Here is a 14,005-nt window from a genome sequence, read left to right on the forward strand (position 1 = left end):
AAGAAAAATGGAGTGGGGAGAAAGGAGATCTGAAATAACATCATTTGGGGTTGCCCTAATAATGACTACCACCACCTTTATCATGTGGTTTTCCTGAGTCTATTATGGGTATTTACATATATTATCTCCTTTATCTCACAATTTAGTTAAGTATTATTAATTCCAATTATTTCTCAGTTATACGGAAGTTAAGGCTCAAAAACGTTACCACTTTAATTTAAAAAAAAGGATTGCCTACCACCTCACGCCAGGGGCTGTTCTAAGCAAAAAAACTCAGGCAAGGGGCCTGCCTTCATGGTTTTATGTAAGTAGTGCAGACAGAAAAATAAAACATCAGATCATTTCAGAGTTTAAGTGGTGTGGAAATAATAAAATGTGTTATGGTATTAACGGTGGGGAGGAAGTACAGTTGTGTGGTCAGCCAGGGGAGGACCCTGTAAGGGGACAAGTGAGCTGAGAACTTTAGGATGAAAAAGGCAGGAGGAAGAGTTTTCCCGGCCAAGGAAAGGGCAAGTGCAGAGGCCCTGAATCACGAACTAGCTGGGCTCCTAAAGAAATGCAAAGGTAGTGCAGCCGACCCTGATCAAGGAGGTCTAGGCCAAGGCTGGAGACGCCATAGCAAGTTATGGGAAGGATTTACCCAAGGGGGCAAAGCCGATCCGATCCGATAGCATAAGGCTTCCTAGGGAGCAAGGGCCAGGCTGCCGGGCTCTCCAGCGCGTGTTCTTTCCACCCGGCTAAGCTGCCCGGCACATGGCTCTGGGGCGAGGCCACCGTCAGGAGAAGAGGTTCCCGGCCAAGGGGCCAAAGGGCCCGCGGGGGATGGGGACATGACTTCCTGGGTGTCGCAAGCCCGGGGTAGCGCTGACAGCCGGCGCGGGCCTTTCGCTAGCAGCAAGCGGCTCCCCTCGCCCGGGCCTGATCATCCCCGCCTTTAATTCCAATTAGCGCCCCAACCCGCCGCAGCACCAGCCCGGGCGGCCTGGCTTGGTTTTTCATCCCGGGAGGTGGATGCCTCGCCCAAAAGTTCGGAATGACGGTACCCCTTTCCCTTAAGAGCGATGAGGAGACGAAATAAATTGGGGTCAGGGCGACGTCCTACGGAAAACAGCCCTTTGTATTTTTGTCTGGTTTTCCCCTATGGCTTTCCAGAAACTACTCGTCTCTCGGTACGCTCTCCAAGTCACCCCCTCCAACAGCGAGCCCGTTGGTTTGGCCCCTCAGCCTGGATTGGCTGAAGGCTTACGCCTCGGCCAGGGATTGGTTTCTTACCACTCCCCGCGCCCATTGGTTGGGTTTCCCCACTTCTGGGCGGAGTGGTGAAGGCCGGTTTCCGCCCCCTTGTTTACGGAGCGCGTAGTTGTAGCGCTTTCCGAGCGCTGGGGCTGTCTCTAAAGTTACCTATTTAGCTCCTCAGGCCAATTGGGGCCTCGCTCCACCCTCGCCCTCTCCCTCGCACGCCTTCCGCGTGGTACGACCCACACCTTTAGAGCAGCGGTGCGTGTGGGCGCCGGTCGCATTCCCCCGCCCGCTCTCCCCGGGTCGCCTCCCCCCACCCGAGGGTGCGCTTGGTACGGCCCGCGCCGCCTCCTTTCCTCGCGCGGGTGGCCATCCCCTTCCCCCCAGTCGGCAGCGCTTGGTGCCGCCCGGGAGAACCAGGTCATCAGTCGGTTCCCGTGAAAACAAAAACAATCGGCCGCGCGGCCGCGGGTACCCGAACGTCGCGAGCGGGGCCCGGAGACGCGGGGCCGGGTGGAGCGAGCGAACGGGAGCAGCGGCGACGCGCCGCGGGGCCAGGGCGCCATGGGGCAGGCGGGCTCCGGCTGCGCGGGGCTCCCCCGGCGCCGCGGCTAGTGCGCCCGCCGCTTCGGCTGCCTCAGCCTCCCGCGCCGCCCGCTTGGGGGACGAGGAGCAGGACGCGGCCTCGGCGGGGCTCGGGCCGAACGGCTGCGGACACCCGGGCGCCGAGGAGCCGAGCGCCGCCGCCTCCGGCATGGATCAGTGCGTGACCGTGGAGCGCGAGCTGGAGAAGGTGCTGCACAAGTTCTCGGGCTACGGGCAGCTGTGCGAGCGCGGCCTGGAGGAGCTCATCGACTACACCGGCGGCCTCAAGCACGAGATCCTGCAGAGCCACGGTAGGGCGGCCCGCGTGGGCGCGCGGGGCAAGGCCCACCGCCCGAGCCCCGGCCCCGGCCCCGCGGCGAGAACCCCTCACCCACCCTCGCACCTCTGGCCCGGGCCTCGCCTCCCCTGGGGCGCAGAGGCCCCCAGACCCCTGAGACTTTTTCTCCTTTTTCGCCCGATTTACCTCGAACCTGCCGCGACTTCGCTGCTAATTCAGAAGGAGCGCGAACCACCCGGAAACCCGGCCAGGAGCTGCGGGCTCCAGTCCGGATAAACGTGGGTGTGGGGGCCGCCTACCGCACCTGCAAATTGTCGCCCCCGCGAGTGGGCGCCCCTCGTCCCCCGCCCCCAGCCGGCCCCGAGGGTCTCACGTGGTGCTCGCGGCGCGGTCCTGCGGGCCGTGCGCGAATCGCCTGGGACCCCAGGCTCTGAGTGATGAGGGCAGTGCAGGCGGCCCCCTTTCCCCTCTGTGCCGCCGCGAATCCTTGGCCTGGGGACTTCGTTTCTTCGTCTTATTTTGGAAAGTCGAGCGTTATTCTTAGCTGTGGGTTAACAACAGCCTCTCCTGCAACTTCATGATTTGGCTGCTATGTGGACGCAGCTTCTAACTCCGCAGCGGCTCTGACATGGTTCCTTGGAAACCAGCTCAATCAAACCCTTCTGTTCTCCTAGTGTACCTTCTGATGACACTAAGGGGGAACGGGCGACGTTTGCCCAAGTAAATTGTGCACATGTTGCTGGTTACTTGCTTGTCTGGTCAAGTTCTTTCAAAAAAAATAAATTTTCCTATAGAAGGTGTTTCACCTAGATTTTTTTTTTTATTGCCCCAAGCCCTGAGGACAAGTACTTTTAAAGGCTTGGTTTTCTTACACTTAAAAAGTCACAGCGATGATTCCTCTTGATCAATAAGTAAAGGACTTATTTAATGGGTTTATTAAAGAGGCTGAGGGGGCTTCTCAGCTTGTGGACTGAACAGAAATTTATGTGAAGGACGGTTTGGTAGCTGGGGGAAGATGCAGATTATTTGTGGCAGGTGAGATGAGGGCAGTGGCGTTAGCTGAGTGTCTCTCCCCTCCTCCTTCGTTTTTTCACACTTTGTTTTCCCAGACTGCATTTCAGTTGAGGATGGGTGCTGGTCCATGGGAAAGGAGGCTTACAGCAACTTCTCGTTCTGGGCACTGCAGTCATTTTTGAACTCCAGGAAGGAAGCAAACCTGCAGTCATAGCGGATGAGATATTAATATGGAAAAACCGTATTAATTCTCTTAGGAGTTGCAATACTAGTATGGAAAAACGAGCAGACCTTGGTGGCTGCCTGTGAAGGGAAATTTGACGTGGCGATGATGATATAGTTCATAGATACAGGGAAGTGAAGGTGGAATGGGACAGGAATCCTGGGAAGACTTTGAATTTGGTTTTGGACATGTGAGGTAAAGTTGAAGGGCTTAATGAAGATAGAATCGAGGGCTCTCATATTTACTGGTGGCTGAAGATGCATAGGTCTAAGACTGTTTTCTGATCTCATTTTTAGGAGGACAGTGGAGGGGATCACTTAGATTGCACAGAAGAAAGACTGGGGTCTAACCGCAGTCTTGAATTTCCCTTGGTGAGTGGAGAGCCAAGGCTGGATAGAGCCAGCAGGAACCGAAAAGGGTGAGGGCTTAGAAAAGGAGAGGTTGGTTGGCTTTTATTTGGCTATTGGGAGTCAGTAACCCTCTGTGTTTGCAGTTTCATAGAATTGCTAAGACAAGGCAGATTACTGGGGGTTAAGAAGAAAAATGTGATGTGAACCGAGGTGTGGGAAATCCAGTACAGGGGTGGGAGGTATTCCCTCTGTGCTCCCGGCCCCGCCAAGGAACCAGTGGAGGAAGAGAATGAAGGGCCTAGATTTGGAGAGGTGGAAGGAACATTTCCTTTGTAGGGACCAGGTCATAGGCAGAGTTTGAGAGGAAAATGATGGAACAAAAAGTACCTTTCTTCCATGATAGAGGATGTAAGTTGAAGGGGGATGTGATTGTGAGCTTTGTTTTAGAAAATTTAGGGCCAGTCTCAAATGGATAAAATGATGGTGAGGAATTGCTGAGGCAAGAATTTGTTTTTGACCTCTTCACTGGGTACTAGGGAACTTTTCTCAGAATTTATGGTCCGAGGGGTGTTGGCCACACAGTATGCTATGCTGTTAAAAACAGTCTGAGTTGGTGAGTTTGTGTGTTCCTTTTTCAGCCTAATTTTTTCCCTCTTGTCTACCAAATTGCTAGTCTTATATTGGTATCTCTTTGATTTCCTTTAATTCTTCAATAATAGGTTTAAGTGACTAAAGGTAGTTTACTTTAGTTTTAGCTAAAACTTAGTAAAAACGTGAAAGAAAATAAATACCACAAGTGTCAGGTCTAGCTTCCCAAATAAAATCTTTCTTCTTTTGGTGTTCTTTTGTGTGAAGATAAACATCATGCTTTGGCATCTAGGCTATGGTATTTTTGAAAACAAGTGATTTCTAAATTAAAGTTCTCAGCAGGTGATGTGGTAGATATTACATTGAAACTTAAATATACCCTTCTCAAAGGTATTTCACTGAAAACTGAGTTTGGAACTCTATTTTCAAGTTTAAAGGGAAGATTTGAGGGCTTCTGAATATACCTGTCTGGGCAAATGATCCCGGTAACCTGAGAGGCTCTAATTGGGACCCCTTTGTCAGGACTTCCGGACCTCATTCTTTGAGATTACGTGTGGTAATCTTGCAAGAATCTGGTGTGAATAAAACAGAATTTTTGAGGACTATATGGAACACATCATTGCATCATACTGGTGAATGACTGTTGCAGAAGCATCCTTTAGCTAACGTAAAGGGATTGGTTCAGTTTCTGAGGATGAATGTTTTATGTTAAAAATGTTTTTTCCTCTCTAAAGTTGTGAGCAGACAGCTATATATTAAATGAGCTGTTAGGATAGTTTGTGATGGAAACTGATCATACATAAATAGAGTTTAGTTAGATAGTCCTGCAGTGAGCCCTAAAATTTCTCAGGTGGTCTAAATCACCTTTAAGTAGCCTGAAATTCTTGCACATAAAATTTCTCTCATTAATCTTTTTTAAATGAAAGTTTCTTAGTGCAAATACCCTTGGGGGAATGAGGATAGTATGGGCTGGTCTCTCATACCTGGGTGAATTGGTTTGTGCTGTCCTGTTTAATCCACCTCTAGCCAAATCCATCAGCCTCAGAACAGAATATCTTTTTTTTTTTTCTTTTAAATGGGGTTGTGCTGGTATCAGGCTTGCAGCAGAGAACAATAATGGAATATAAGGCTCTGAGAGGGAAGTGCAGGCTTTGACTTGGTACTGTAGCCAGTTAGGGAATATTGGTGGTTCAGGGACAACATAGTTGTAATAGAAATATGAAGAAGCAATAAGAACCCAGGGAGAATATTGAAGAGCTGTGTCAAGGCCCAAACCATTCCTCTCCCTGGAGACTGATTGACTCTAGACTTCATGCTTTTGGAATTAGAAACCTTAGGGTGGTAGATAGGAGGGTGGGGAGTGAGCCAGAGCCTGCAGTGAGGTGCCCAAGGTAAAAGGAATAGAGATCACAACTTCTGTCATTTAGTTGTGTCAGCCTTTCAGTGAGGGTTTCCCTGTGAGCACAAAGTTTGGTGTAAGGTTCATTGTGGTTAATGTAGGCTGGTGGTCATTCCCAGTGTGCCTCGATCTAATTTGTATAGTGCACTGGTGCTTCTAAAACTTCACTCATAGACATGTGCACTCTTACTTTTCAGATGGACTAACGATTTTACTTAAGTAGATTTATCTTAGGCAATGATATTTGTGTAGTCCTACATGTGGTGCGTAGGTATTAGGTATAATACACTACATGTTAAAATAAATTCATAACCATTTAAATATTAGTTTACATACTAGCTAAAATTACCATTTGCGTCAGTGGTATGGGAGCCACGCTTTGGATAACCCTGAATTAACAGGGTTAGCTACTGTATGGTTAAATTTTGGTGATTTGATTTGTGATTATATGCCTTTTAGCATTTTTTTCCTATTGGCAAATTTATGTTGTTTCCCATTAGCACCACTGTGGTGGAAGGGAAAAACAGAAAAGAACTATTTATCATGTTTTGCTGGTATTCTGAATTCATACTTTGTGAAAGAAAATTAGGCAGAAACAGTTGGTAATGATTTCAGGACATGTTTAAAGTATACTTGGGAAAATTGCAGTTTTTGTAAGAGTAAAGGACATGCAGTATTTTTTTCTGATTATTTTTAGACTATTATTTAACGGAGTTCTAATGTGGTTTCTGAAAGTGACTTTCGAGGAATTTTCTAAATTTAAAATGCATTTATTAATTTTTAGTAGGTCATATATTTCAAATGGTATCCATTCAAACAATGAAAAAGATAACCCAGTAAATAGTACATTCAAATGGTATAAACTCAAATGATAAAAAAGCACACCCAGTGAAAAATCTTTCTACTCTTGTTCCTGGACCACCTGGTTGCCCACTTCACAGACATAAATGCCAGTTTCCAGAAAAAAATTTTCATTGTTGTTTTTTGAGACAGCCTCCCTCTTGTCACCCAGGCTGGAGTGCAGTGGTGTGATCTCAGCTCACTGCAACCTCCACCTCCTCCTTCAAGCAATTCTCCTGCCTCAGCCTCCCGAGTAGCTGGGATTACAGGCGCCCACCACCACGCCTGGCTGATTTTTGTACTTTTAGTAAAGACAAGGTTTCAACATGTGGGTCAGGCTGGTCTTGAACTCCTGACCTCAAGCAATCCACCTGCCTCGGCCTCCCAAAGTGCAGGGATTACAGACATGACCCATCACGCCTGACCTCCAGAAAAAATTGTAAAAGAATCCAGTGAAATGACGATTTGTCACTTTCCCTTTTTTCTCTAAGGAATCGGATATGTATTTCCATTTACTATGATTAAGGCTTAGTGTTATCTCACTTTGCAAGTTGGTAAAGATGTCTTTATCTGTGGGAGTGATCAACATATACTCTATTGGCACCTAAAACTCCTTTGGTGTGTGTGTATTTTGTGACTTTTCGTAGTAAAACTCATGTAAACCATAACTCCTACCCGTATCCCTTTGGTGAATCAAAGAAACTGTTGAAAATTTGGTTACCAGTTGGAGAACCGGTTTCTTTTTAAAAATGTGGGGGTAACAAATGAGAAGGTAAGGAGGCAAGTAAACATGAAAAAAAAAAAAAATCTTGTGGAGGTCACATTTTTAACTCATTGCTGTGGCATGATATTGCATCAGGACACAGAAACCAGAGGTTGAGGGTCACATGTTAGGTATAATCTTCCACTCTAAAATTTGGATTGTGTATATTATATATGTGTGTTGAAAAGTATGCTTATTTGTGTATATGGATGATCTGTGCTTTTTCAGAGCTGACCAGTGTTGAGCATATTGTTTTCAACGAAAGTAAATGTATTATATCAGGGCTTGGTAGACTAGTAGCTTATTTACCTTTTTAGCCTTTTTCTGTGGTATACATGGAGTAGGCCACATAGCCAGGTTGCCCCTTTGTTACCTAGACTTTTGCTAAATACTGACAAGACACTCTTGAGTCAATAGTGACTTTGTTTTGAATACAATTTGGTATCTGTGTTTAACATCTAGTCTGGAAAATAGTATATCAGTAGGTCATAAATAAAAGTTTGGGTGGACATTGTTCAGATATTCTAAGAGAAGAACAGACTGTTTCTCTAGTTATTTAGGCTATTTTAGGTGATAAGAATAAAAGGTCAGTATATTAGTGTTTCCTGTTGGGTTTAGAAGTAGATTTAACTTTGTTAGCCATTTTTTTTTTTCCAGGCTCACTCTGGAGATAATTAATTCTTTGTTATTGGGCACCTTATTCATTTAGACTGGCAGGTGACATAATAGTTTTCATTAAAATGGAATTTGTGGATGTATAAACAGGCTGAGGTTAGGGCTAGGCTGGCTCCAGGGGCACCAAGGATGTCATCAGGACTGATCTTCTCTTCTGTCAACTGTTGGCTTCATTTTCAGGGAAGTTTGCTTCCCATGGGGTAGAGATGACCAATGGAGCTCAAAAGACAGGAACGTGGCTGTTTTGTTGGAGATACTCCGGGGAGTACCTTTATTATTCCGTTTTGGATTCTCTCCCTAAATCAGTAACTGGGGCCGGGGAGCCAGGTCTTCTGGCCACCTTGAGCTGTGCTCACCCCCTCAGGAGGTATCTGGCCTTATGATACACTGTTCATCAGGTAGAGAAGAGACAGTTCTAGAAAGGAACACTTAAACCCAGACAGAGTAATAGATGTCTGTTACAGTGGAACAGCTACATGTTATATCAGTAACATTCTCTGAGATGTTTTCCTGAGTAGTCTCGCCTTCTCAGCTTTTGCCTTGCCTCCTAACTATAATGTTCATACAATTCAAGTAGTGAGTTGTTAGTATGACTTAATCTGTAGACTAGAGAATACAACTTGGTTCATATTCCTCTTGGGAACTTTTTTGAAATGACTTTAATGCTTGACATGGTAAAGTTAATTTTCCTAAAGTTATTTTATTTCCAAAGTAAACTCTGGATAATAACATTGGTAAGGAGAAACTTGCCAACACTTGTGTGATACTATTATACTACAGCTGATAGAGAAGTTTCTGTTGTTTTCATGTCTTAGTCTCTTAGTCTTTAGGATGGTGAAAATGGTGTTTTAGCAAACTGTTCACTTGGAATATTAAAACTAACTTGTTATTTAGGACCCTGCTTCTTCATCTGTAAGGCTTCTGAAGTCTTTGAAAATGATCCCAAAATGCAGATTAGGGAGAAAATTGTGGAGGGCCCTGGCTCTGAGCTATGTGTACTTGGAGACCCATGGTACTTCCAGGAGATGATGCTCTCTAACTGGCCGTTTCCTTGAAAGCTCTAAGAGTAGCAGAAACTTCTGGCCATTCTCTTTAGATTAGATGTTAGCTCAACCCTTCAAAAAACAAAGACTAGACTATCTGGCAGGAGTCGAGGATTTTGAGAAATACAGTGTGCTTTCACCTTATGTGGGTGTGGTGGTTGTGTGGCTGAGCTCAAAAGGGTGGTTTGGGAATGTCATTTGGGGAGGACATAGGCTTATCTCCACTTAAGATGGAGGCCTGGATGGTGATTTCTTCTGTTACGGGGGCACAATGTAGTGTCAGGCTGTGTGTTATTTCTGATGAGTTTGTTGTATCTGCAGAATTCATATGGGTTTAATTCATCTTATTGATACATGAAGACATTTGGGAGGAGATGAGGAAATAATCTTTTAAAAGAAATGTTATTCATGGCCCTGGTCCTCCAGGAACTTGGAGGCTAGTTGAGAAGATGAGTCCGTGCTTGTGGAGTAGTACCTAAAATTTTGACCCTGGGCCCAGGAGGTCTGGGTTTGAATCCTTGCACTGCCAGTTTACTGGTTCTACAACCTTTTTGGTTTTTTTTTTTTTTTTTTTGGAGACAGAGTCTCACTCTGTCACCTAGGCTGGAGTGCAGTGGTGTGTGATCTCAGCTCACTGAAACCTCTGCCTCCCGGGTTCAAGCGATTCATGTGTTCCCAAGTAGCTGGGATTACAGGTGTGCACAATGCACGGCTAATTTTTGTATTTTTAGTAGCAACGGGGTTTGACCATGTTGGCCAGGCTGGTCTTGAACTCCTGGGCTCAAGTGATCCACCCGCCTCAGCCTCCCAACAGTGCTGAGATTACAGGCGTGAGCCACTGCACCCAGCCTGATCCTACAATCTTGCTTAGCCAGTTTTTCCTTCAGTTAACTGACATCACAGAGTTATGAGAATGAAATAGATAATAGATGTGAACTGGCTTTGAAATTTGTAAAACAGGGTAGACATGTTATTTATAAAGTCTGTGCCTTAAGTAGTGTTAAGCACTTTTTTTATTTTTTTTTTTGAGCCGGAGTCTCGCTCTGTTGCCCAGGCCGGAGTGCAGTGGTTCCAGCCACGATCTTGGCTCACTGCAACCTCCGCCTCCCAAGTTCAAGCAATTCCCCTGCCTCAGTCCCCCAAGTAGCTGGGATTACAGGCACACACCCCCAGGCCTGGCTAATTTTTTTTTTTTTTTTTTTAATTTTAGTAGAGACGAGGTTTCACCATGTTGGCTGGGATGGTCTTGATATCCTGACCTTGTGATCTGCCCGCCTCGTCCTCCCAAAGTGCTGGGATTATAGGCGTGAGCCACCACGCCCGGCCCACACACTCTTTAATTGAGACACTTTGAGTAATATTTAGGTGTCTTTATTACTGGTTTATGTTAAATACCATTCTGTGCCAAGTGGTCTGATTAACACTGTAAAGAATGCTGAAAAGGTATCAGAAAGAGTCTTTAAGGAACTTAGAAGTTAGTTGGAGAAACCAGACTCATATTTGAAAGGGGGAAAAAACAAGACCGTGGCACAGTATATAACAGTGCTTCTGGTTAGTACAGACACCAGTGAAGAGAAAGAGCCCTTAGAAAGAACTGCATGGGGGTAGATAGGCATTATTTCAACTGAACTTTAGATCACCTCATCAGTAGTTATTAATCACCACTTATAGGTAGAACTAAGCAAAATCTTCTAGGAGTTACAAAGAACGGGCATTTTCATCCTCTGAGAACTTTGTGTCCAGTTAGGGAGATGAGACTGGCATTTTTTTTTAACAAACACACAAACAAAAGCAGTGCCCTATAATGCAAGGTTATGTATCTAGGCTAAATGCTACATGAGTGGTGCAGATAAAAAGGAGTGGGATTTGAGACAAGGAGAGACTCTTTTTACCTATGGGAAGTTTTAGTAGCAGAGATTGAATGCGAATAGTAGAAAAAGCAGATGGAGTGCCTGGAGGGGAGGATGGCAAGAACAAAGGTGTAGAGGAGTGAGAGGTGAAGGACCAGATTGCAGGGGAAAGGCGATAAGAGCATTAAAATTACATTGGAATCAGGTTTTGTAAAGCCATGGATACCAGGGAAAGTAGTAGACTGGGAAGATACTGAATTACTTTGGGGTGGGGTGGGAACATTTTGAATAGGGAGGGGACAGGGACATCATCAGAGACCAGTTGTCAGCAATATTTAGGTTGGTTTGGAGTTGGGAGTGAGGTTTGAGTAGAGGCAAGAAGGTTAGTTAGTTAAGGCTAAGTGTCAACCTAGATTTGATGAAATAGAGACCTGTCTTTGGGTACTGGTGGTAGAAATTTAAAGGGACCCATGAAAGGGATCTTTTGAGGGAAGGAATGACCAGGAGTTGGTGCACAGATGGAGTCTGGCAGAGTAGGAGAAAAGGGCAGGAAAAACCAAAGGTTAATCCAAGGTTTTAAGCATGAATGATGGGTAGATCATTATGGAACCAGGTAGAAAATAGAAAGTTTAGGAGAGGGAAAGGTAGGAATCTGAGTTGGATTTTGTTTTTGTTTTTGTTTTGGGTGGGGGCGGGGGATGGGTGGAAGGGGCATCTCACTGTGTGGCCCAGACTGGATTGTAGTGTCTTGGCTCACCACAGTCTCTGCCTCCTGGATTCAAGTGATTCTCCTGCCTCAGCCTCCCGAATAGCTGGGATTACAGGCGTGCGCCACTACCACCCGGCTAATTTTTGTAATTTCAGTAGAGATGGGGTTTCACCATGTTGGCCAGGCTGGTCTTGAACTTCTGACCCCAAATGATCCACCCACCTCGGCCCCCCAGAGTGCTGGAATTACAGGCGTGAGCCACCGCAACTGTCCTGAGTTTGATTTTTAAATATGAAATCCAGATTCCAATGCTACAGGAAACCTAATGTGGTCCCACCTTTCATTTCAGAGATAAATGAGATGCCTAGAGATTAAGTCTTTATACTTGGAATTTGAAGGGAGTGAACAGGTTCTCTAAAATGTGACTGTCACAGACATATGTTTAAAATCTCATCCCAGCACTTTGGGAGGCCGAGACGGGCGAATCACGAGGTCAGGAGATCGAGACCATCCTGGCTAACACGGTGAAACCCCGTCTCTACTAAAATACAAAAAAAGAAAAAAAAATAGCCGAGTGTGGTTGCGGGCGCCTGTATTCCCAGCTACTCTACTCGGAAGGCTGAGGCAGGAGAATGGCGTGAACCCGGGAGGCGGAGCTTGCAGTGAGCTGAGATCCGCCACTGCACTCCAGCCTGGGCGACAGAGCGAGACTCCGTCTCAAAACAAAAACAAACAAATAAAATCTCGTGCCTGTATCTTTTTTCTTCTCTCTGCAGTTCTTGCCTCATATACTTTGAAGCCTTTCCTGTCTTCTCTATGATAGTCATTGATATTGTTCTTTGCTCCAGTAGCACTGTTAGTCTGTACCATGTAATTGAGCTCTTAAATATTAACTTTATTTCGTTTTTTCCTCACGCTTGGTTTTGCAGCACACTGTGCCTCTAATTTGATGCAGTGGTCTTTAATAATCTCTGGATCAGAATGCCTGTCTGTCAATTTACCGTTCTCTGAAAGGTCAGGAGTTGAACACCAAATACCATGCTTGCTTTTACCTTGCAGATTTACCAGCTACTAATATATGGAAAAAAATTGGTTTTCTGTGTGTACCTCCTCCAGAAAAAAATTGATGTGTTCTATTTTATGCATTTTCTCCTTCCTCTAAGCAGCCGCTGTGTCCTAGGCGCTGAAGTAGCTCACAAGAAGCCCAAAGTTTCAGTGGACCGCAGTTTATTTTACTACAGACAAAGTGAAATAGTCCTTTATTTTTTAAAAATACCAACCTTACCTTTTCAAGTTTCAAGTTTTTCTATTCTAATACTTCGCAAGGATATCTATGGTCACCTTGTCAGTGATTTTTGTAGAGCCAATCTTAGATCTTTTTATCCTTTATCTACTTGATTCCCATTCTAAATTTCTTAAATCTGTGTAGAAATTGATAACATGGGAAAAGTATCTTGAACACTGCTGATGCAGGCCTTCAGCACTCAATAAATGTTCATTGAATCTAAATGTCATAGTTCTCCCTTTTACCTTTTTTTTCTGTTTTTTCTTGGTTTCATTTTGTATTTTAAGGCATCAGGGCTTTTATAAGAGTGGTATATCGTAGATTCTCCCCCGCACCAGCCTTCTTAGTGATGCCTAATACTCTTTTTGCTTTCTGATTTTAATGTTTTTATTTAAATAGCTAATCTAGAATGAATTCCGGAGTATATCTCTATGAGGTCTGAGTTTTTATTTAGGTGCGGTTAGATTTGTTTCCTAAATGGATTTCTTCGTATTTATCTGCATCAGAACTTGTGTTCCATTTTGCTTTCCACTTAATTCTAAATTTAAGATCTCTGTCCATCTTATGAAAGTGGAGTTAACTTTTTATAACTCAGAAGAGCTCAAATGCAATACATGTAATATTTATAAACTTGGATATTTTAAATTTTTCCTGCCTACAGGATATTCATTAAAATGTCAAGCCAGGTCTTAGTGATTTCTGGGAAATCTCATTTCTCTGAAAATATTCTAGTCTTAAGTGGTGATGATTTTCAACCTTTTTGAAAATCATCACCACAACAATACTTTTTAATATTGTGCTTCCCTCTTTTTTTATAGAGTGCTCTCAAGTATGGTGGGTCTCATGTCTCATGTTTGACTCGTGGGCAGCATGTATTTCATGGTGTAATTGACACCTTTAAACTAACTGCCTTTTATAGACCAAATTAGAACTTTTTATTATCTCCTGATGAGCAGACATTTCAGGCTACAACATGGTGTGCTGCCTACCTACCAGCTGTTTAGTTTTAGCAATGCTATCTTTAACCGTGTGTTTGTGTAGTTGAGCCCCCATCCCCCCATATCATAAAAATAAGTGGCAGACAGAAAATTAAAACTGCAAATACTGAGTAGGGATGAGAAACATGCTTGTCAGTGTTAATGAT

At 44.7% G+C, this 14,005-nt stretch overlaps 1 protein-coding gene across 1 annotated transcript in view; it reads left to right on the plus strand.

The window, feature by feature from the left end:
• The first annotated feature begins 1,993 nt into the window (after nucleotides 1–1,993).
• RMND5A (required for meiotic nuclear division 5 homolog A) overlaps nucleotides 1,994–14,005 on the plus strand; it is a 61,831-nt gene continuing 49,819 nt past the window's right edge. The window contains exon 1 of the mRNA XM_050754209.1: nucleotides 1,994–2,135. Coding sequence (XP_050610166.1) covers nucleotides 1,994–2,135 — 142 coding nt within the window. The remainder of the gene's footprint in view (nucleotides 2,136–14,005) is intronic.

Source organism: Macaca thibetana, chromosome 13 (genome assembly GCF_024542745.1).
Source record: "Macaca thibetana thibetana isolate TM-01 chromosome 13, ASM2454274v1, whole genome shotgun sequence".
NCBI classification, from domain to species: Eukaryota; Metazoa; Chordata; class Mammalia; order Primates; family Cercopithecidae; genus Macaca; species Macaca thibetana.